The sequence below is a fragment of the Emys orbicularis genome, chromosome 2 (assembly GCF_028017835.1).
Source record: "Emys orbicularis isolate rEmyOrb1 chromosome 2, rEmyOrb1.hap1, whole genome shotgun sequence".
NCBI lineage: Eukaryota > Metazoa > Chordata > Testudines > Emydidae > Emys > Emys orbicularis.
The window spans coordinates 165,037,995-165,062,092 of NC_088684.1; the positions used below are offsets into that span (position 1 = coordinate 165,037,995).

At 41.5% G+C, this 24,098-nt stretch overlaps 1 protein-coding gene across 1 annotated transcript; it reads left to right on the forward strand.

Annotated features, from left to right (window-relative positions):
- Positions 1 to 86: 86 nt before the first annotated feature.
- On the forward strand, positions 87 to 16,002 carry FASTKD3 (FAST kinase domains 3). The gene is made up of 7 exons (XM_065399626.1): positions 87 to 151; positions 5,226 to 6,695; positions 7,394 to 7,479; positions 9,713 to 9,887; positions 12,183 to 12,252; positions 14,071 to 14,185; positions 15,046 to 16,002. Exons 2-7 carry the CDS (start codon positions 5,255 to 5,257, stop codon positions 15,142 to 15,144), a joined length of 1,986 nt encoding a protein of 661 aa, XP_065255698.1. The 5' UTR covers positions 87 to 151; positions 5,226 to 5,254; the 3' UTR covers positions 15,145 to 16,002.
- Positions 16,003 to 24,098: the final 8,096 nt, after the last annotated feature.

Here is a 24,098-nt window from a genome sequence, read left to right on the forward strand (position 1 = left end):
TAGTCTCTGGTTGGCCCAAGCAAGGGCGCTGAACGCCAGGCGGAAGGGAGCGGGGTTTTATCGAGGAGGAAGAGGAGGCACTGCTCACGCGCGTCGCTGGGGCTGCGCGTGGGGTCGCCGCTCGGAGCCCGGCCCGGGCTGTGTCACCCAGGTACAGAGCCAGCCTGTGCGCGGCAGCCGGGCCCGTGCTCGGGCGGAGCGCAGCAGCAAGTCCGCAATGGGGAGTGGGACGGAGCGGGATGTAGGGGTGGCGGGAGCGGGAAGGGGAGGCTGCCTCACTCAGGTGGTGGTTCCTTTCCCGCTCTGAGCGCTCGGGAATGCAGCCATCTCCGGGGAAACTGGCAAGGGACGTTATGCTAAAGCCCTGCTCTGATGGAAACTGTCATTGGCTCTTTAGAGAGAGATCGAATGGTTAAAACAATATTACAGAAAGAATAATTCGTGTCTAACAACGCCCTAAAACCTAAAAATAACAAAATCTAGTAGCTTTCTAACAATTTTACTTATTTAGCAATGGAGACTGGTCCTCTGTGGCTCACAGGCAAGCGTCTCACGTGCTAAACTCCAGTTAGCAAATAGCTTTTATTCTGCAAACGCTGCCAGACCTAGCACTTCCCCCTGGGAGTAGTTCTGTAGAATTTCATGGGAGTAGATCTGGTAGCAATCCTGCTTAACTGTTGGTCTCCTCCTTTTATAGTCATTTACCCCTGTCCAAAGGGAATGCAAAATGTTGCCAAATCAGGAGGAGAGAATTTTGCACACCCATTGCACAAGTGTAAACAAATATAGGACCGTGTATAGTTGTGGATAAGGATTTTTGTGTCCTTTATTAGATTATCATGCACGACTAGAGTGTTTCTCTAGGTGCAGAGAAGTGTACCTTTAGACATAGCTGTAACATGGCCTTATGGGAAAGGTATCTGTACCTTGGGACTGAGGGCCAGATTCTTTGCTGTTGTAAATGAGTACACCTTTGCTGAGGCCTCCTAACTCTTTTTTTTTCATTATGAACAGTTAGACTGACTTTCAAAGGTGTTAAGACTAATGTTATAAAATAGGAGGAAAGGGGACTGATTCAAAGACCTGCTTGAAGTTTTACACAGAGTAATATATTTGTATTATTTGTTATTGTGTTTTTATAGTAGCAACCGGTTTTGGGCGAGGTGCTTTCCAAACAGGAAAAAAAGGAATGGTCCTTTTTCCAAGGAACTCTCAGTCTAAGGACAGATTGACAGGCAGACAAATAGGCAGAAGTTTGGGGAAATGTGAATGACATACTATTCTTTCATTTTAGTTAATGTGCATGCCAAGTAGATTCCTTACTAACTTTGCAGGGGGGCAACAAAAATACTTCTCTGAAACTTCCTTTTGATTACGCACTTGTTTGTTAACTCAAAGCAGAGTCAGTGTAACTATGCAAATTAATTTGGTTGAATATGGATGGTAGTAAGAGGCAAAAAGGAATCCTTTAAAAAGTGGAAGTTAAATCCTAGTGAGGAAAATAGAAAGGAGCATAAACTGGCAAATTAAGTGTAAAAATATAATTAGGAAGACCAAAAAAGAATTGGAAGAACAGCTAGCCAAAGACTCAAAAAGTAATAGCAAAAAAAAAAAAGTAAGTACATCAGAAGCAGGAAGCCTGCTAAACAACCAGTTGGGCCACTGTACAATTGAGATGTTAAAGGAGCACTAAGGGACGATAAAGCCATTGCGGAGAAACTAAATGAATTCTTTGCTGGGAATGTGAAGGAGATTTCCCAAACCTGAGCCTTTCTTTTTAAGTGACAAATCTGATGAAAGTGTCCCAGATTGAGGTGTCATTAGAGAAGGTTTTGGAACAAATTGATAAACTAAACAGTAATAAGTCACCAGCACCAGATGGTATTCACCCAAGAGTTCTGAAGGAACTCAAATGTGAAATTGCAGAACTACTAACTGTAGTCTGTAACCTATCATTTAAATCAGCTTCTGTACCAAATGACTGGAGCAGGGGTCGGCAACCTCTGGCACACGGCTCGCCAGGGTAAGCACCCTGGCGGGCCGGGCCAGTTTGTTTACCTGCCGCATCCGCAGGTTCGGCTGATCGCAGCTCCCACTGGCTGCGGTTCGCCACTCCAGGCCAATGGGGGCTGCGGGAAGCGGCGCAGGCCGAGGGATGTCCCATTGGCCTGGAGCGGCGAACCGCGGCCAGTGGGAGCTGCGATCGGCCGAACCTGCGGACGCGGCAGGTAAACAAACTGGCCCGGCCCGCCAGGGTGCTTACCTTGGAGAGCCACGTGCCAAAGGTTGCCGATCCCTGGACTGGAGGATAGCTAATGTGATGCCAATTTTTAAAAAGGGCTCCAGAGATGATCCCAGCAATTACAGGCTGGTAAGCCCGACTTCAGTACCAGGAAAACTGGTTGAAAGTATAGTAAAGAACAAAATTGTCAGACACATAGATTAACATAATCTGTTGGGGAAGAGTCAACGTGGTTTTTGTAAAAGGAAATCATGCCTCACCAAATCTACTAGAATTCTTTGGAGGGGGGGGGTCAACAAACACGTGAACAAGGGGCGGGGGCTGGTTCTAGCTTTTTTGCTGCCCCAAGCACCAACCCGCCGAAGTGCACACAAAAAAAAAAAAAGCCAGCTGGAGCACCGAAACAAAACAAATACAAAAAAGCTGCTTGATTCCTGGCGCAGCACATTTCACCGGAGTGCTGCCCCTTGAGATGTGCCGCCCCAGGCACGTGCTTCCTTTGCTGGAGCCAGCCCTGACAAAGGGGATCCAGTGGATATAGTGTACTTAGATTTTCAGAAAGCCTTTGACAAGGTCTCTCACCAAAGACTCTTAAGCAGAGTAAGCTGTCATGGGATAAGAGGGAAGGTCCTCTCATGGATCAGGAACTGGTTAAAAGACAGGAAACAAAGGGTAGGAATAAATGGTTAGTTTTCAGAATCATAGAATATCAGGGTTGGAAGGGACCTCAGGAGGTCATCTAGTCCAACCCCCTGCTTAAAGCAGAACCAATCCTCAGACAGATTTTTGCCCCTAAATACCCCCTCAAGGATTGAACTCACAACCCTGGGTTTAGCAGGCCAATGCTCAAAGCACTGAGCTATCCCTCCCCCTGTAAAAATTCTCTTCACCCCAGATGGGACTTGAATCCACAATCCTTGGTTTAGGAGGCCTATGCCTTATCCATTAGGCCACTGGAGAGAGGTAAATAGCAGTATCCCTCAGAGATCTGTACTGGGACCAGTCCTATTCAAGATGTTTATAAATTATTTGGAAAAAGGGGTAAACAGTGAAGTGGCAAAATTTGCAGATGATGCAAAACTACTCAAGATAGATAAGTCCCAGGCACACTGCAAAGAGCTACAAAAGGATCTCTCAAAACTGGGTGACTGGGCAACAAAATGGCAGATGAAATTCATTGTTGATAAATGCAAAGTAATGCACATTGGAAAACATAATCCCAACTATATGTAGAAAATGATGGGATCTAAATTAGCTATTACCACTCAGGAAAGAGATCTTGGAGTCATTGTGGATAGTCCTCTGAAAACATCCACTCAATGTGTAGCGGCAGTCAAAAAAGCTAACAAAATGTTGGGGATCATTAAGAAAGGAATAGATAATAAGACAGAAAATATCATATTGTCCTTCTGGATTTATATCCGTGGTACGTCCACATGTTGAATACTGCATGCAGATGTGGTCACCCCATCTCAAAAAAGATATATTGGAATTGGAAAAGGTTCAGAAAAGGGCAGCAAAAATGATTAGGGGTATGGAACAGCTTCCATATGAGGAGAGAGAAGACTGGGAATTTTCAGGTTGGAAAAGTGACGACTAACGGGGGATATGATGAGATCTATAAAATCATGACTGGTGTGGAGAAAGTAAATAAGGAAGTACTATTTACTCCTTCTCATAACACACGACCTAGGGGGTCAACAAATGAAGTTAATAGTCAGCAGGTTTAAAACAAACAAAAGGAAGTATTTTTTCACACAACGCACAGTCAGTCTGTGGAATTCTTTGCCAGAAGATGTTGTGAAGGCCAAGACTGTAACACAGTTCTAAAAGAGAACTAGAACTAGAGAAGTTCATGGAGGATAGGTCCATCAATGGCTATTAGCCAGGATGGGCAGGGATGGTGTCCCTAGCCTCTGTTTGTCAGAGGCTGGGAATGGGCAACAGGGGATGAATCACTTGATGATTACCTGTTCTGTTTGTTCTCTCTGGGGCACCTGGCATTGGCCACTGTCAGAAGACAGGATACTTGGCTAGATGGATCTTTGGTCTGACCCAGTATGGCCGCTCTTATGTTAAATACACTGCTACCTCGATATAACGTGACCCAATATAACGCGGTAAAGCAGCGCTCTGGCGGGGCGGGGCTGCGTACTCCGGTGGATCAAAGCAAGTTCAATATAAAGCGGTTTCACCTATAACGCGGTAAGATTTTTTGGCTCCCGAGGACAGCGTTATATGGAGGTAGAGGTGTACGTAAGTTATCAATGTGCAGGTCAAAAAATATACTTGTTGATAATAGGACTCTTGCATAGTTTAAGAATTACTCTTTTAAATTAACACTGTGAACTTGAAATCAAGTCAACTTTAACAAGTTTTAAAGGTAGTTTCAGGTACAGCACTACACTTGCTCCTGAGTTACCATGCCAATTCTTAGGACCTCTAATTGAGAAGCCATGATCCTGCAGATGTTTACACACATGCTCCTCTATAAGCATTGAAGACAATCTAATAACTCATATACTTAAAGTGAAGTAAATGTGAAGTAGATATGTAAGTGTCTGCAGGAATGGGATGAGGTTGTCTTTTATTTTATTTTATTCTGTTGCTGTATGTGCAGGTAACTAAGGCCCTGATCCTGCAACTCCCTGGGTATAGGCATGTGCTTGAGCAGTTCTAACCATAGGATTGGGATCTAACTGACTATACACCTGTTCTGCAGTTAAATGTGCAAAGTAATCAAGTTGGGGGGAAAAACAGAGAAAAATTATTTTGGTGTGATGGGGTGGGGGAGTCTTTGGGAAACAGACTATTAAGGGAGCAAGGAAGAAATCCTATAGGCAGGTTGTTCAATGTCCTCTGTAGGGTTTCTTCCACCTCCTGTGAAGCATCTGGACTAGATGGGCCACTGATCTAATCTGGTACCTTCCTGTGAAACAGTACATTACTATAAAATGTCCCTTTCTTTTTTTTCCTCCTGTAGGCAACTTCCAGGGGAACACTTGACCTGATATGGCTTTGATTAACTTACAAAGTTTCCAGTTTTATTCTTCTAGTGTACGCACATGCAGATCCCTAGGAACGCTAAGAAAAACCTTGAACCACCTTAGTGATCAAGGCAGACAGCTAAGGTCATGGTGCTGTGGTTCCTCGGTCTTTGGCACAGTACTTTCAAGGGTTAGGTTTCGGTATGTGTTTTGTAGAAACTACCATGCAGAACCCTGGAACCAGCCTAACTCCATTATGGGAACTGTGCATCTTCACAGAGATGCTGGGAACAGTTCTAAATCTGATGGCAAATGGATGGATGAACAAAAATTTTTCATGGAGCTGAACAGCTTGAATTCATCCAACGAGATTTTTAAATTTCTGAGTTCTTTAGAAGTTCTGTCTGACACCATGGCAGCAGCAGCTTTACAGAGGATCTGTGAATTTGAAGTGGATGACAGTGGATTGAAGAATCCTGAAGCCATATTGGAGAATGAAGTCTTCAGGGCATTATGCTTTCAGTTTGAACATGAATCACAAAAGCTGTCAGACACTGGTCTCGTGACTGCTTTGCAGGCTTTGATAAAGTTGCGTGTAGATCCCTGGAGTACTCTGATTGTGCGTTTGGTATCAGAGAGCCAGGAACGGCTTGATAAGGGACAATTAACCATTAGAAACCTGTGTATTCTTGGAGAAAGCTTGCTTGATTTGGAAGGCCCAGGTTGTACAATGCTGGAACAAATTGTGAACCAAGTACAAGGAAAAAAGCTTGAAGAATGGACCACTGAGGACATAGCAATGGTTTATGGAATGCTGCAGATGAGTATTACAGAAGAAGGACAATACCAAGACTTGTTAAACCACATGAACAACATCACTTTAACCTTAGCTCCCCAACTAAGTCCTAAATTGATAAGCAGAATACTGAAGGCACTGGTTATTCTTGACCAAACTCAGGCAATCCCTTTAGTAATAAGACTATGTAAGTATTCAGTGAGGCATATCCCTCGATTCACAGATGATGAACTAGTAAATGTGCTGGGAGCTTTCATACATTTTGGACACACTGACCAATTCTTCACAGAAGCACTGGAAAGGCTTGTTCCCAAATCCTCCTTCACCATGTACCCTGAAGCAGTCAGCAAAGTCATGCAGTACTGCTGCAGAAAGCTGATCCGTTCTAAGCCCATCTTTGATGCCGTGGCAGAAAGTTTTGCTTATAATGCCGACAAATACACCACCAGACAGATTGCTGAGTATATTGTTCCATTTGGAACACTCAATTACCTACCACCAAATGCTCCCTCTGTCTTCAGAAAACTTGAAAGGATACTAAATGCTCACTTTACTCAGTTTCAGCCTCACACCCTGCTGAATCTTCTCCACTCATGCACCCTTATTGAGCGCTACCCAGTAAACTTTCTGGCAAAAATATTTAACCCCATTTTTCTTCAACAGCTGCAAGGTAAGGGCACTAAGTTCATCTGGGTCTCTGTTACTCTGTATATTAGCTTCTCTCATACCACCTCCTTGCCACCTATGTATCTCAAACTCCCCAATCAGCTGTCGGAGCTAACTGAAGAAGAGGGGACTAGGAAGTTGAAGGTACCTGTACAAAGTTTAGAGACAGAAACTTCTAAAGGAGAGCAGGAAGATAGGCTCCTTCCCTTCTTTAGCTGTTTCTGATTAAATAATAATACTTAGCACCTTCATATTTTAAAAGTGTTCCATAAACATTAGCCAGTTGATCCTCAGAAATTAGTAAATATTATCCTCAGTTTACAGATTGGGAAACTGAATCACACATTGAGGGGGCGGGTGGCAGAGGCTTCCTTTCCCATGCTTAATCCACTAGAACTTGCTGCCCCTCTGATGTCATGATATCTTGCAAGATAACATGAAGAACCCTGAATTCAGATCTTGCCAGATATTTATTTTTCTACAAACTTTAAAAATACAGCTATAAGTGGGATATATGATTTTCAAATATTTGATTTTTTTATATGTAATTTTTAAGTTTATTTGCATATTCTGTTAATGATGTAGAATAAAGCAGCTTTTGTGCATGTTTATTTAAAAACAGCTCCCCTTTGTATAATGACTTGCATGGGAATTCTTGTTGAACACATCTCTGTACTGAATGTCTGAATCTTTTTGTTTCAGCTCAAACACCAGGTTTGGACAGATTTGTCCTCTCTCAGCTGACCCAGCTCTTTTTAACAGTTACCTTGGAGTGTCCCTTCTATAAGGTAGTGGATATAAGTTGAAATATTGTTTGGGAATTTTTTTAGTCCATGTAGTAATCGTTGCATAATTGTTCCTTCTGAAGCAACATAATATAGACTGGTGGTCCCTAAACTTTTCAGGGTCATGCCTCCCCCTTGCCCCCGTCTGCCCCTCCCTCACCCCCCGGGCCAGGAATGGGACCGTGGCTCCGGGGGAGGAGGGACGCAGATGGGGTAAGGATGGGGGGCAGGAACGGAGCTGCGGCCCTGGGTCAAGGCTGGGGCCAGTACAGGGGCAGAGGCACGGTCAGGGGCTGGGAGTTGGGGGCAAGGCTGGAGCAGAACTGGGAGCGGGGCTGGGTGGCACTCCCTCCCTGCCCCTTATGGGGGCTGGCCGAGGCCCTGTTGCACCCTCCACGAACGTTCCTCTGCGCCCCACAGTTTCAAGACCTCTGATATAGATATATACAGACGCCCCCTCAGGTTACACAAACCCAATTTATGCAAATCTGCACTTACGGAAAAAGTTCCGTAAGCTAAAAATAGTTTGGGTTTTTTTGTTGTTGTTCTTTTTTTGGTGTAATGGTCGGGTATACGTTTCCGACTTATGCAAAATTCGAGTTACGGAATGGAACGCTTGCGTAAGTCGGGGAGCATCTGTAGGTCTCTTTTCATGATTAAAATTGTGAGGCAATGAAATTGTCCTACTTTATTTTTCTGTTCTCTGCACAACCAGTTACGTACAATGCACCGTATGCAGCCATTAAAAAAAATCCCAGTGTGAAGGCATACACTGGAATCCTGTCTGGTTGCAGAGGGAAGGGTTATTGGCAAGGATTTCAAAAATGTGTAGAAGAAACTTAACCTACTCTGGCTGGCAATTTGTCTGACAAAACATTTATTGGCAGGAAAATGCTGATTCATCAAAACAAACTTTTTGGAGGAAAGGGTTGGTCTACCCTTTTAATGGCCTGATGCTGCGAGGTGCTGAGTGATATCCACACCCCTGGGGGTTGAGGGTATGCAGCATCTCACAGGGTCAGGTCCTTATGGTTTCTCTCACAACCACTACATAATAAACAGCTGTCCTGCTCCTCACACTTTAATCCATAGAAATTCAATATAATTTACAAAGGCTGGTGAGAAAGGGAGCACTGTGATGAGGGGACTGCTTCCCTTAGCCTGAGATATGTTATAAAACCTGAAGTTGTAGGAGCTGGGGATGAGGAAGTGACAAGCTCTTTGGACCATAAATGAAATTCTGCTTTAGGAGGACATTAAGAGCTAGGAATCTTCACGATGAGAAAGACCGTCTTTATTTTTTCTATCCCACAGAAATGTGAAAGCCCAGTGGAGGAGCTAGCATTTTTTGTCTAATGGGAGGAACATCTGAGTCATGGGATGCTCTCTTCTCTTCTCTCAATTTCTGGCTATGTAAAATGCTGGCAAATCACTCTCGGCTAATTTCTTTACTTTCCACAGGAAACTGAAGTGTTGTCTGGCCCGACTGTAAGAGTCTAACAGTAGTGCTGTCTTTTTCTCCTTGTTTCCTGTGCCTGGTTCTGAAGGGACAGGACAGAGCTGATGTTAGTGTTGGAGCTACATAATTCTGGGACCCACCTGTAACTGACAGGAGGTCAGGAGGACTGGAAACCAAGCACATCTGGCAGGCATAGTTACCATGACTCAGAAAGCAGGGATCTCAAACGACATCCATTGGTAGTGAACTCACCCATTGCACTGAGCCATGTATAGAAGATGTTTCCCTTTGTTTTTTTCTTTTTGGTATGAGAGGATATAGACGGTAACACAAGCTCCTGTGATTCCCCAAGCAGCTCCACTGGGAAATTGAAACCTTCAGGCTTGTCTCCTTGCAGCCTGTAGTGTGGACTACCCTAGGCCACACTTGAGGCTGATGGTGGGTAAATATATATTTGGACATATAATAAGAGTCTTGCTTGGAGTGTTTCTGTTTTAGTTTGGTGTGGTATTTCCTGTTTGTTAGGGCCCTGATTCAACAAGATACTGAAACACATTATGTATACTTTGTTACAATAATACACTTGCTAGTTATTAAAAAAAAATAGCTTACCCGCCTCATTATTTTTTAGTTTCTTAATTACCTGCATATGTAGGAAATGTTTCTATGTGCTACTGAGGTAACTGTAAGTGCAGAGCAGATAGAGGCTTAGATTTTACCTTTTTTCTTGCTAAGTGAAATTTTATGAGTATTTCCTTGTCTTTGCTCTTTTGATAGGGTCCTAAACTCCTTCCAAAGTATCGAGTAAAGTCCTTTCTCATACCAGGCCGTTCACTGGAGTCCTCTGTGGACGTTCACCTCTACAACAGGGTGAAGACTGGACTAGTTGCTTTGCTAGGATCAAGAATGTATTTTGCTTCTCATGTGTTGACACCATATTGCTATACATTAGGTGAGTGATGTTGCCATTTTTTAAGGTAGAGGGGACTGGACCTTCCAGACTTACACTTCTCTAATTCTATGATTATTGACACTCTGTCTGGAGTGGCTCAAGACTGAGAGTGCCAATTTCAGGACAGACTGTCAAAAAGCAGGGCAGACACCCCAAACTGGTGGTATGATCTGTAATTAGATATCACCAACCCAATAACAAATGTGAATTCCCAAAGTACAACCATAGTTTGCTAATGGAGTCACAGACAGTCCCCTTAGACATTCCAGTCTATCTTGCCACCCAGGCAAGCTGGACTATGTGATAAATGGTCACTTACAACAAAAATCACAAAATACTCAGGTTGCTTCCAGTCCCAAGAGATCAGTCACTTACCCCAGATCAGTTTGTTCCTTAGATCTCACACCAAAAACAATATTGGTAGCCAATCCTATAATAAACCAACTAAAGGTTTATTAACTAGGAAAAAGAAATCAGAGTTATTTACAGGTTAAAGCAAGAAAGCATATACACAAGTGAGTTTCAGTCTCTGATTCAAAAGGTGACAGAGTTGTAGTAATCGGTCAATTCAAAGCATCTTTCAGGGCTAACCCCTACCAAGTAGCATGGGGATCTCTTTGCTTGTGTTTAGGAATATTTGCCTCTCAGTCTAAACAGCATGAAAGAGAGATTCAGTTTCTCCTTGTCAGGGATTTTTATCCCCTCCACTACAGAGTCCAAACTGATGGGATGAGTTCATGCATAGGTCTCTCCTTCCTGGAGGAAATTAGGAATGCAGTCACTAAAGTCTTTGTCCTTTGAAGCTACACAATGCTTAATTTGCCTTCAATGGCCATGGACAAGCACTTTACCTTAATCAATGCTGCGTGTCCTATTTGGCGAGTTACAAAATTACAGAGGTTTACAATGCAAACACTTCAGTATAACTTTATACCATGGGCTATAGAGGTTATAAGTGAGATCAATACATGCAACATATTACAAGCATTTTATAAAGTCTAAACACATTCTTATCAGCTTACCATCTAATGTCTATTTTGATAATGCTAACACACAGGTAAGCAAGATTGGTTTCTAGCTATCCATTTGTAAGTGTTCAGTGAGGCCTGGGACCTTCACATGAGCTGGCACTTGGCCTACCAGTGTCACAGCTATTATAGCAGCATAACTTTGCATCGTGTTGTCACGGTTTAGAGCAACTGTACCTGTATTCCCTCTCCATGGTCCACCAAAGGTACCCATTCTAGTCTCCCAGCTCCTCAGCCATCACCTCTTTGGAGTAGAGACCCATGTCTCCTTCCCTCCTGTCTAGGATTTTTCCAGGCTGCACATTTCTCTGCCTACACTGTGATATTCACAGCAAGCCAGCAGTTATAAGTTACCACCCAGATCTTTCTATGCAAGACAGAAAATGTGCAGTTTAATATATTATTTATGTTAAATGTACATTGTGATCTCTCAGACCAAAAAAAAAATCAGACAAAATTAAGGCTATAAATAAAGCTTTTAAAAAAGCAGTATTTATCAAAATATCATAGTTTGAAATTCAAAGTTCTTAACTGACTCATGGCACAGTGCAGAAAGAGAAAACACTGAAAAGTAGAGAATTTTTGTTCTGTTTAAAAAAAAAAAAAAATGTTTTTAAACCATCTCCAAAATGTCTTGTCAGGCAGGGAAAGGTAACCTCAGATTTGCATGTGCACACAAATCTTATTTAGGAGGAGTCCACTCATTTTAAACTTTCGGGTAGAAAGGATATTTTACTGAGATGTTGGTGGGGTCATTAAAAGGAGATATAGAAAGGAAGCTACTAGGTACATGCAGTGTTATACACTCACATTGTAGGCAATACAGCTATGGAAAAATGAAGATATGCCACTATCTTGTCTTGAATGTCAGAAAATTCTCCACTTCAAGTATGCATGAGGCCAAAGAATCATTCCTTGATTAAAATCTTGGCAAACGGAAGGTCTAGGTTGTCCATGGTAGTTGCTGGCTGCCCAGATTATACATAACCAGCAGTTGCATAATTTATTTGTCTTTTTTAGAAATATTTTCCACGTGTTTATCTGCCTTGTTTATTCTTTAATCATTAACCACCTCTTTCTTCTTAACTCCTTTTTAGACCTGCACATGGATAGGTGTAATTTGCAATAGAAAGCTACGTTCGTTCTTGGGGAGTGTCTGTCATTCAGGGAAAAGTATTAATAAGAAATAGATGGAAATTACAATAAACAGTGTATATTGTATGAAAGCATTTGTTTTTCTTTCCCACTCATCTCTTTCCCAACCCAGATGTTGAGATTAAATTAGATGAAGAAGGCTTTGTATTACCTACCACCCTATATGAGGAGGTGCACAGGAGGTAAGAGAACTACAAACATTAGAGGCAAATACCATCAGACTGTGAGATTACATTAACATTGACAAAAATGGCAATATTCAGGTTGAAATTCTGGCCCGATTGAAGTCAATGGGAGGTTTGCCATTGATTGCAATGAAGCCAGATTTATACCCTTGGTATCTTAAAACTTTGAGTTGCAATGTATCACATATAGACCCAGATTGTGAGTGGTTATGAGGGACAGACGAGAAACTTACTCTTCACAACGTAGGAGCCAGAGTGGATAACACTAATTTTCTAATAAATAAATAAATAAAAATTAAACAAATTATTTTACTTACTTTATTGTTTATTTTCTTTTGATTTTATATTTTTAAGTTGCTAAAGTGGATGTTTGGTACTTGTTTCTTTAGTTTCCTAATTATGTAAAATCTGAAATTTTACAAACAGATTTTTTTCTACTAATTAATTTCACCTCTAAAATGTCATCTGTGCTGAAAAAGTTAAGTCCAGGGCCTCATTAACATACTTCATGTGAGACCAGCACAACCTCAGAGACTAAATCAGAGGTGGCCAACCTGAGCCTGAGAAGGAGCTAGAATTTACTAATGTACATTGCCAGAGAACCACAGTAATACGTCAGCAGCCCCCCATCAGCTTCCCCACCCTGCTCCCAGCGCCTCCCACCTACCGGCAGCCCTGCTGATCAGCGCCTTCCCCTCCCTCCCCGTACCTCCCAATCAGCTGTTTCATGGCGTGCAGGAGGCTCTGGAAGGGAGGGGGGAGGAGTGAGGGCACTGCAGGCTCCGGGGAGGAGGGCAGGAAGAGGTGGAGTGGGGGCAGAGCCTGTGGCAGAGCCGGGGGTTGAGCAGTGAGCACCCCCCGGCACACTGGAAAGTTGGCAGCTATAGCTCCAGCCCCGGAGTTGGTGCTATACAAGGAGCCGCATATTAACTTCTGAAGAGCCACATGTGGCTTCAGAGCTACAGGTTGGCCATCCCTGAACTAAATTGATAAGCAAGGAACTTATACTATATTTGCAATTGGACTTCCATAAGTCAAGAAAGCTGAGATGTTTTGACCAGGCTGTACTCCTCCACCACAATTTGCAGTTTGATATCCGTGGGACCTGTGCTCCTAAGTCATGTAGGTGCTTTTGAAAATCCCATCTATAGTTGTCTAAATGTGGGGTTAGGAGCTTAAACATAGCCTCTTACTTTTGAAAAGTTTGGCCTATGTTCACAATAACTTTAATTTATTGAAATTTATTGAAAACTGCACATTGTGAAAGATGAGGCAAATTTTGGTTTGGAATGACAAAGGTTTTATGCCATTGAGAGACATTTTTAATCAAAATACAGTTTTTGCCCCTGATGCTGCAAACCTTATACAGATGCTTAACTTTAAGTAATGTTCATTTAAGTAAAGCTACCTGCTTAAGTGTTTGCAGGATCAGAGTCTTGTTTTCAGTATTCAAATAAGATACCCCACCAATAGTGGCATTACAAATAAACAATTTAGGTAATTTGATTCATTATATATTTTAATCTAAAATTGCTATATAATATTTTTTCAAATTAATTTTAGAAAGTTTCAACCTGATTTAAATAAATGATTTAACAAAAAATCACTTTATTTAAATTGCCTTGATTTAAATCACTCTACCCTGGCAGGGGCCAATCACAGTAGCATCCCCTCTGCTCTGACCCCGAGGGACCATGTGCTCTAAAAGGGTGTGGGGAAGAGGCAATATCCCTTGCCCCTTTCACTGGGGCCCACAGAGTAGGTCTAATAATTGATAGCATTGTTTTTAAATGCACTTTTGTGTTTGATTTTTAGAATAGCCCTGTGTATTGATGATCAAAAGAGGTTTTGCAGCAACAACCACAGTCTTCTAGGCAAAGAAGCTATTAAACAAAGACATTTGCAATTACTTGGATATGAAGTTGTGCAGGTAAAGGCTGAAGCTATCAGCTGGTGCTTCTCTAGCTAGAAAAAGATTGAAGGCTAATTTATAAATAATAAAGCTTAAAGCTACTGCTGCAAACACTTCCCATGCTGGTTGTGGACTTGCCCTGGCTGTGTGACCGCTTCCCTTTCTTGGTCTCTTCTGCTTGTCTTCCTTTTATTTTTTATTATTAGTTCATTCTTTCTGCTTGCCAGTTGCAAATTTCAAGAGCACTCAGCTCCTATGACTGTTAAAGATTCAAATCCTGGCCTCATTGACTTCAGTGGAAGTTTTGTCACTGAGTTCAGTGAGACTAGGGTTTGTACCTAAATGTCTCACTTTTTTTTATTTTCAAAAGACCTTAACTGGGATTTTTTTTAAGGTGAAGGGTTTCTTGGTAAAGAATACCTATAAAGCCTCTTTTCTGTTCCTAGAATCCCCCAAATTAGGTCATTTTCGTTATTTTGCTTGTTCATATTTACTTAATTTTTGCTGAAAGACTTTTTTCCCCTGTGGCTTGAAGTAAAATCCTTTTTTAAATTTTGCAAATGGAGAATTTGTTATAATCAGCTAGTTCAATGCACCCAACTTTTTACAGTCACCCAGTTCTAATAGTAACTGACTTTGGCCCTGATCCTGCAATGAACTCCACACTCAGGCAGTCCCTATAGGGTCCACTTGCATAGAGTCAATTGCAAGATTGGAAGCTTAATTTGCATTTTTAAAAGCTTAACATCATTTATGACATGAAATTATTCATTAAGGAAAATTTCATTTTATGAAAGTTAATCTTAAAGAATATTGAATATAATGCAGTTGTTCATTTAAATCCATTTCTCACAACCATTTCTCCCTTTAACTTCCAGATTCCATTTTTTGAGTTTGAGACTTTAGATAACAGCAGAGAGATAGTAGAATATCTGCACAAGAAAATTTTTCCTCATACCTACAGGCTCAGCTGGTGATACAATATAACAATAATAGACTACAGACTGGTCTACAGCACCTCTAGGTACTGTGAAGTGTATATTTTTTGAATGGGAGAACCACTCTACTTTCAAAGTAACTCCTCATAGGATGATTTTAGCTTCTGAATGTGAGGCTCTCCAGTTCCTGGATGGATTGATGTACAAAGAATTAGAAAGGGCAACAGAATGTATTTTATTTTGTGTGAATATTTACTGCAGCTGAATAATAATGGAAAATGCTTGCAAAACCGTTCATGCTGAGTTTCCTGGGTATTGCACTTTTCCTTTTAGAGTTGACAGAGAGATGCTTATAAATGGGTAAATACATCATTGTATGTGGGGTTACTAAATGTTGCTAGACATTCAAGTTGTTACTGATCAGGGCTTTTCTCAGTGGTACAATAAATTCAGTTGCACAGTGTCAAATTGTGCACTGTCTTACACTCTGCAACGCTGGAATTATTGGAGTTTCCAAAATATGTAAAGCAGGGTAGAATTTTGCCTCTAGTGTGAAGGCTTAGTACTTATAAAACAAATTTAAATACCCTAAAGAAAAGTACAGTTTAAATATATATGCAATTACGATAATAAACTTGTATTGATTTTTTTTTAATAATGTGATTTAAGTATGCAAGTTTTCTATTTACCAGGAATTTTAAATGTGAAAGAAAATCAATGCACTTCATTCATATTTGCTCATGTACTTATTTGTATTTCTCACCATTTTAGATTTCTGAGTTGTATTCCATTGAACCTAAAATATTAGTGGTTTTAATGTTCAGTGACTCCAGTAAAGAGCACTATTGCCCATTGATCATAGAGTAAAATAATTTATTTGAAAGTATGAAAAATTCATTGCATTGTCATCAATCCAGTGCTGTTTGTTATAAAGCTCTTTTTCCAGATAAAATGAAGAATTATTCTTAAAGATGAAACTTGAATCCCCAACTACCTTACACTGTCAAATCAACCTTATTTTCTCTGATAGAGACACTCATTGCAAGCTAATGGAGTTACACAGGTGGCACTGAGGGCCTCGTTTGTTCAGCAGAATCTGTGTTGCTAGAGATGATGTGTGAGATAGAGGTAGCTCAGCTTGACTTTGAGAACACCGGATGAGTTCAGTGGGGAAAAATCTTCCAGCCAGGCTAGATTGTTTCCTTTATGTCCAGTGATGTGTAGTTACTTGTGGAAATAGTAAAGCCGACGTACAAAGTTAAGCAAGATTGACCCTAATTACTACAGATGGCAGGTGACCTAAGTCAGAGGGAAAATTCCTATAGTTTTAAAACAAAACAAAAATACAACTTTTCTTATTTTGTTAAAACATCCACCTCCTCTAGCATAGGTTCTGTTTTTTTGTTTTGTTTTCTTCTGAGGGTACATCTACACAAGGATAAAAACCCACAGCTGGCCCAGGTCAGCTGACTCGGGCTCACAGGCTTCGGGCTCTAGTCTGAAAAATTGTTGTGTAGATGTTCAGGCTTGGGCTGGAGCCCCTGCTCCGGAACTCTGCAAAAGGGAAGGGTCCAATCCAAGCCTGAATGTCTACTTAGCAATTTTTCAGCTCGGAGCGCAAGTCCGAGTCAGCTGACTTGGGCCAACTGCGACTGTTTTATCCCTGTATAGATGTAAGCTAAATGTCCCTGTTGATTGCCTTTGAAATGCAGACATCTGTCAGAGCTGCCAAACAGTACCCAGATGTTTGAGGTTGATGCCCAGAGCTGTAAAGACATCTAGATTTTATTTACCCCAATGTGCTTTCTCCTCACTTTGTCCTCTCCCAATCCTTACCTCACCCCTCCCTGCTCTCACTGGTGTGGGACGTGGCACTTTGGCAAATTGCCAGTCTGGTCTCTTTTCTGGGTCAGTTCAACCATCCAAACTCCCCACTCTGCTGGCTCACATAGCTAGGGAATAGAGCTGAGCACCAATCAGAAGAGAGCTTGTGTTATAAAGAGCAAGCAATACTCCCCTGATCAGCACTTCACCTTCCCACTCAGACCACCAAGTGAGTGAGTGAAGGTGAGGAATGGACTGTCAGAGAATAGTCTCCCCAGGTGAAGTGAGGGGGAACAAAAGAAAAGCCTTATTATTTGTATTATTATAGCTTCTAGGGGCTCTAGTCATAGACCATTGTGCTAAGCACTGTACAAACCCAGAACAAAAATACAATCCTTGCCCCAAAGAGCTTGCAGTCTGAGTGTAAGACAAGAGGCAACAGATGGAGACAGACAGGAGTCTGCAAGAAAACAATGAGACAGTACAGGCTAGCATGATATGGTTGTGGCATCAGCACAGCAGCAGCTTAATGGTAAGGGAAAGTTTGAAGGAGGATAATGTGGTAGTTTTCAGATGTTTGCAGAGAGCTGCTCCCAAGCATGACGAGTAAGGAGGAGGAGCCTGTAGTAGAGGGATGCAAAGAGAGGGGTCATGTGATTAAAGTTATGGGCTAGGAGAATAATCTTTGCCTGATTGAAGCTGGAGCAGCCTGTCTTGTCAGTACTTCCCTTATTATGAATATGAGATGCTGCTGCTTGTTTCTCTGACTACCCAGCCGGTGGTGCTGTTGTCAAATGGCTTGATGTTTTGTAGTTTTCAAGCAAAAATCATGTGTAAATGAAGTCAGCAGACTAGATGTGAGGACTAAATCTTGCTCTAACGTATTTCACCAAAAATAACCTGTATGGAACATGGCTGTATGCTCCCTGGCTGTTGGGTGTGGGTGTGGGTGAGGTGGGGGGCTGGGGATAGCTCTTGTGAAAGGTGCTCCTGCACAGTCAGGAAATGTTTCCCTTATTAGGCTTTGTTCTTGTTAGCAAAATATAAATTATGAGAATGAAAAAAAAATCTGAAGGTGCTACCCTTTCACCTCTGCTCCCTCCACCACTTCACCCCTTTGTATGCTTGTTACTTGATTTTCTGCTTATGAAAGCCATGAGCAAGAAGTTTTTTGTAAGAACAGAAGAGTTCAGCTGTGACCACAAAAGGCTTAGAGGCTATTTCTCAGAAGTGCTGACTAGTCAACACTGAAAATGAAGTCAGTAGGAGCTGTGGGTGTTCAGCCACTTTGAGGATCAGGCCCCTCGTAATTGGAATAGTCTTTACTGACTAGGCTGGCTTTGGTGGGGTTTTATCGGTTTTGAACAACAGTGATGAATAGTTCTTGTGGATTTTTTTTTTTTTTCATTTTTAAACAGCAAAAATTTTGAGAATCAAATGGCTGAATTGATGTCTATTACAACTCCTGATTAGAGAGACAAGGTGAGTGAGGCAATATCTTTTATTGGACCAACTTCTGTCGTTGAGAGACAAGCTTTCGAGCCAGAGAGCTCTTCTTCAGGTCTGGGAAAGCTACTCTGAGCATCACAGCTAAATGCAAGATGGAACAGATAGTTTAGCATAAGTAGTTAATACATATTCCAAGGGACCATTCAATATAACTATGCTAGACACTAAAAATCATGGACTGAACAGAGACACTGTATTTATGGTTTATTAGAACAATCTGTAACCCTCTAACCCGATCTTTTTGTCCTGTGACTGCAGAGATGTTAACAGGCCACTCTACCTTGAATGATTCCTTAGAATATGTACTATCTACTCATGCTAGACAATCTGTTCTATTTTTTGTTTAGTTGTGATGCTCTGAGTACCTTTCCCAGACCTCAAGAAGAGCTCTGTTTGGCTCGAAAGCTTGTGTCTCTCACCAACAGAAGTTGGTCTCATAAAATATATTACCTCATCCACCTTGTCTCTCTAATATCATTGGACTGACATGGCTACAACTACACTGCATACAACAACTCGTGACTGTCATTTGAAACTGATAATGAAAATATTGTATATTCTGGGTTCAATAAAAACATATGAAATATAATATGCAACAGGTTTAAAACAAAAGGAAGTATTTCTTCACACAATGCACAGTCAGCCTGTGGAACTCCTTCCCAGAGAATGTTGTGAAGGCCAAGACTATAACAGGGTTCAAAAAAGAACTAGATAAATTCATGAAGGATCGGTCCTTCAATGGCTATTAGCCAGGATGGGCAGGAATGGTGTCCCTCGCCGCTGTTTGCCAGAAACTGGGATTGGGCAACAGGAGATGAATCACTTGATAACACTGGTCTACAATTTTTGAGAAGTCGTCTGCTTCAGAGATAAAATGTGCTATTTATTATGTATTTTGATGTGCTGAATTCAAATATGACAATTAAAACAACTGATTGGCTACTGTTTCTAAGATATTTAAGTTTTTACATTTTATGTCTATGTATATTGTGTAGATAGTAGACTTTTAATCATAAATTGTAAACCTAGGTCTTTTCATGTGTTTATGGTTGCTTTACATGATACTATTTCACCTGTCCTGTTTATGTAACACTTTAAAAATCAGCAAAAGGGTTATATAAATAAAATTTATTATGAAACAAAAGGCAAAAAACTATTCTGTACATAGTTTAGTCCTATTCAGTGTCTACTCGGCGCTTCTTGGCTTGTCTCTTGTATTCATTAAATGGAGCATCTCTTGTCACTGTCCAGCAACAGTCTGCAAGCATTGATGGGCTCCATTTGCCCTGATAGCGTTTCTCCATTGTTGCAATGTCCTGGTGAAATTGCTCGCCGTGCTCGTCGCTCACTGCTCCGCAGTTCGGTGGAAAAAAATCTAGATGAGAATGCAAAAAATGTATCGTTAGTGACATGTTGCAACCAAGGCTTTTGTATGCCTTGAGGAGGTTTTCCACCAACAACCTGTAGTTGTCTGCCTTGTTGTTTCCGAGAAAATTTATTGCCACTAACTGGAAGGCTTTCCATGCCGTCTTTTCCTTGCCACGCAGTGCATGGTCAAATGCATCATCTCGAAGAAGTTCACGAATCTGAGGACCAACAAAGACACCTTCCTTTATCTTAGCTTCACTTAACCTTGGAAATTTTCCACGGAGGTACTTGAAAGCTGCTTTTGTTTTGTCAATGGCCTTGACAAAGTTCTTCATCAGACCCAGCTTGATGTGTAAGGGTGGTAACAAAATCTTCCTTGATTCAACAAGTGGTGGATGCTGAACACTTTTCCTCCCAGGCTCCAATGACTGTCGGAGTGGCCAATCTTTCTTGATGTAGTGGGAAACTCTTGCATGACTATCCCATTCGCAGAGAAAACAGCAGTACTTTGTGTATCCAGTCTGCAGACCAAGCAAGAGAGCAACAATCTTCAAATCGCCACAAAGCTGCCACTGATGTTGGTCATAGTTTATGCACCTCAAAAGTTGTTTCATGTTGTCATAGGTTTCCTTCATATGGACTGCATGACCAACTGGAATTGATGGCAAAACATTGCCATTATGCAGTAAAACAGCTTTAAGACTCGTCTTCGATGAATCAATGAACAGTCTCTACTCATCTGGATTGTGAACGATGTTGAGGGCTGCCATCACACCATCGATGTTGTTGCAGACTACAAGATCACTTTCCATGAAGAAGAATGGGACAAGATCCTTTTGACGGTCACGGAACATGGAAACCCTAACATCACCTGCCAGGAGATTCCACTGCTGTAGTCTGGAGCCCAACAGCTCTGCCTTACTCTTGGGTAGTTCCAAATCCCTGACAAGGTCATTCAGTTCACCTTGTGTTATGAGGTGTGGTTCAGAGGAGGAGGATGGGAGAAAATGTGGGTCCTGTGACATTGATGGTTCAGGACCAGAAGTTTCATCCTCTTCCTCGTCTGACTCAAGTGAGAATGATTCTGGTGCATCAGGAACCGGCAGTCCTTCTCCGTGGGGTACTGGGCGTATAGCTGATGGAATGTTTGGATAATGCACAGTCCACTTTTTCTTCTTTGACACACCTTTCCCAACTGGAGGCACCATGCAGAAGTAACAATTGCTGGTATGGTCTGTTGGCTCTCTCGAAATCATTGGCACTGCAAAAGGCATAGATTTCCTTTTCCTGTTCAACCACTGGCGAAGATTTGTTGCACAAGTGTTGCAGCATATGTGTGGGGCCCACCTCTTGTCCTGATCGCCAATTTTGCAGCCAAAATAAAGGTGATAGGCTTTCTTAACCATAGTGGTTATACTGCGCTTTTGTGATGCAAAAGTCACTTCACCACAAACATAGCAGAAGTTATCTGCACTGTTCACACAAGTACGAGGCATCTCTGCTCACTTTGGCTAAACAGAAATGTGTCCCTTTGCAAAATCAAACACTGACAAATAAGAGAGCACGGCACTGTATGATTTCTAGAGCTGATATAGGGCAATTTGTTCAGCAGAGTGATGTAAGCTTCGTTATGATTGCATCATCCATGACTTCTAGGAATAACATGATGCAATTCATATCATGTATGACGCAATACCAGCTTCAGATTGCATCATTCATTGTTTTGCCTAAAAAGCAAGTACTGTCCAAACCCAGTCATAGATTTATTCATAGATCCAGTCAAAGATGTATTTTAGTCATTTCTGGTTTAAATTGAGATCCCTTCCCTTTATAATTTACTTATCCTCCGCCATTCCCAAGTCAAGGGTCGTATATACTGACCCAATAGCATATCTTGAAAACTAGAGCCAATCAACAATTTTAAGCATCATTTTCGTTCTCAGTGACCCAGAATTAGTAAAGTTTGACTACATTTATTTCAGAAGCATTTCGGCTGTAGAGCAGTGTAATTACCTGTTCTGTTCATTCCCTGTGGGGCACTTGGCACTGGCCGCTGTCGGAAGACAGGATACTGGGCTAGATGGACCTTTGGTCTGACCCAGTATGGCCGCTCTTATATTCTTATAAAATTTACACAACCATTTAAGCAGACATTTCAGTACTTTACTCTGAAAAGGAGAGATTTTTACTATCAATTAAATGTGCTTTTAGAGTGAGAGAACTTTTTCAGATGAATACTGTCCAAACCCAAGTGTGTCCTAAGGAGACATGCCAGCCCTTGCTAAGAAACTACAGTATTTAGTGCAAGTTAGAGGCCTCTTTCATGTTACAATTTTCTGCTGCGTTGGGTACTGAACCAAACAGGATTTTTCTTGTCAGAACACCAGGTATTTATCTTTACATTTAAGAGCAGCACAGTACCATTTTTGTCTAGTGAGCTTTGAATATTTTTTGAGTCAATTTAATTATTCAGTTGTTTGTTTAATAGTGGGATAACTTCAATAGGGGAGACCCATATTAGAATATCCCACAGCTTAGTGTACTCATCTGACCGATGCCAGAGCCCTGTTGTAATCTCTTCTCCCCTTTGGTGGAACTTGAACCAAAGGTCTCCTACATCCTGGGTTAGTACCCTATCCACTATGCTAAAGATTATAAGGGAGGTCCTTGTCCCCCTACCACTTCACAAGCTGTTTTGTGTGAACTTGTCTGAGGGGCCTGATCCAGTAGGCCAGCTCATTGGCCCCCAGCAGGTGAATTAGGCAGCTGATTGCTGTTCTAGGCAGGAGATAAGTGCCCGGGCACATAGAGTGAGGCTGCAGTAGGCATGTCCAGAGGCAAAAACTTAGGCACCAAGTGAGGTTAGACACCTACAGGATTAGGTGGCAGCCGAGAGAGTTTTGTGGATTGCAGTGGCACCTAAGCACCTTCATGGATTGCACCCTCACATTAAGATGTTGCAAAATCAGTACCTAAAGTTAGAAACCTAAACTCCTACTTAGGCTCCTATTTGAGTGTCCCAATTTTTAAAAGTGCTGAGCACCTAGCAGCTCCCATTCACTTCAAGTGAAGGGCTTTTTAAGGAGAACAAGCCCATCTCTGCTGACCTATAAGCAATTAACTGCCAGCCAGCCAGCCCACCTAGGCAGTAATTGAGTAACAAGCACCTAGGCCTGGTAAAAGGTTACCAGAGCTCAGTTGGAGGGAGGTGATCCTAGAGAGGAGTTTCGTGAGACTAGCAGGGTAGAGTTAAACTCTTCTAGCTTACTAGTGGGAAAAAGTGAGTAAAAAGGGACCAAAGGGGAAAAGCTGACTGAAGGCTACAGCTGGGAGAAAAACTGGGAAATCCCGTCCTCAGGAGAGGATGCTTGCTGGGATTAGCCCCAGAGCTTAGAAGAAGGGTTAGATTTGAAGGGCCTATGAAGAGGGGTTTTGTACTGTGTGAAGAAAATTAATAAATGAGACTTCACAAAGGGAGTCTTTTGTTTTCAGTTCCTGGGTCTGGAAATCCTTACATGACTGAAAGAGCGTAGTAGGCCTGCAAGGACTTGCCCATTCAGAGGGTCGATGGAAGCATTTTATGAGATGTGTTCTGGTCCAAAAAAACCTAAATAAATCAAAGAGACAAGGTGTGTGAGGTAATATATTTTATTTGATCAACTTCTTTTGGTGAGAGAGACAAGCTTTTGAGCTATACGGAGCTTTTCTTTAACTCTGGGAAAGGTACTCCAAGTCAAAACATGTCGGTTTGGTGTCTTTGATTTGAAATAACTTTTCATTTAAAAATTTCCTTCAATATTATTGTACAAAGTTAAATACTTGAAACCAAAACAAAACCCTTCATTTTGAATTGAATGAAAGGTTCAGTTTGACACCCCCCCCCCCCCCCCCCAATTATTTATTTTTTTAAATTTCCAGTTTGCCAAAAATCTCAACAAATTTTTGTTTTCAGGTTGATCTGAAAATATTTTTTTTTTTTCTGGTTACAGATTTAGGCACTTGTTTTGGAAAATCTTGGCCTTAACCTCTTTCTGCCTCAGTTTTTTCATCAGGATAATAATACTTCTGAATCTAATAGGAATGGTTGTGTGGATTGTAAGTTGATGTTTGTAAATGCTTTGAAGAAGAAACTTGCTCTATTCTATTGTAATACATTGTCATCATTGAAAATTGGTAGAGAAATTATCTGCAAGATTTTAATGAAATGTCAAGGTACATTTACACTAACATGGGGAAACTGACAGCTGTTGTGGCTTCATTTTTTTTTGTATCCAAGTCACACTGACCAGCTA

What these genes read in the sequence shown, in the direction of transcription:
- FASTKD3 (XM_065399626.1), top strand. Translation starts at nt 5,255, where the DNA reads ATGGCTTTGATTAACTTACAAAGTTTCCAGTTTTATTCTTCTAGTGTA. An exon ending in ACCATATTGCTATACATTAG is followed by an intron (nt 9,888 to 12,182) that starts GTGAGTGATGTT and finishes TTCCCAACCCAG; the next exon opens with ATGTTGAGATTAAATTAGAT. An exon ending in TATGAGGAGGTGCACAGGAG is followed by an intron (nt 12,253 to 14,070) that starts GTAAGAGAACTA and finishes TTTGATTTTTAG; the next exon opens with AATAGCCCTGTGTATTGATG.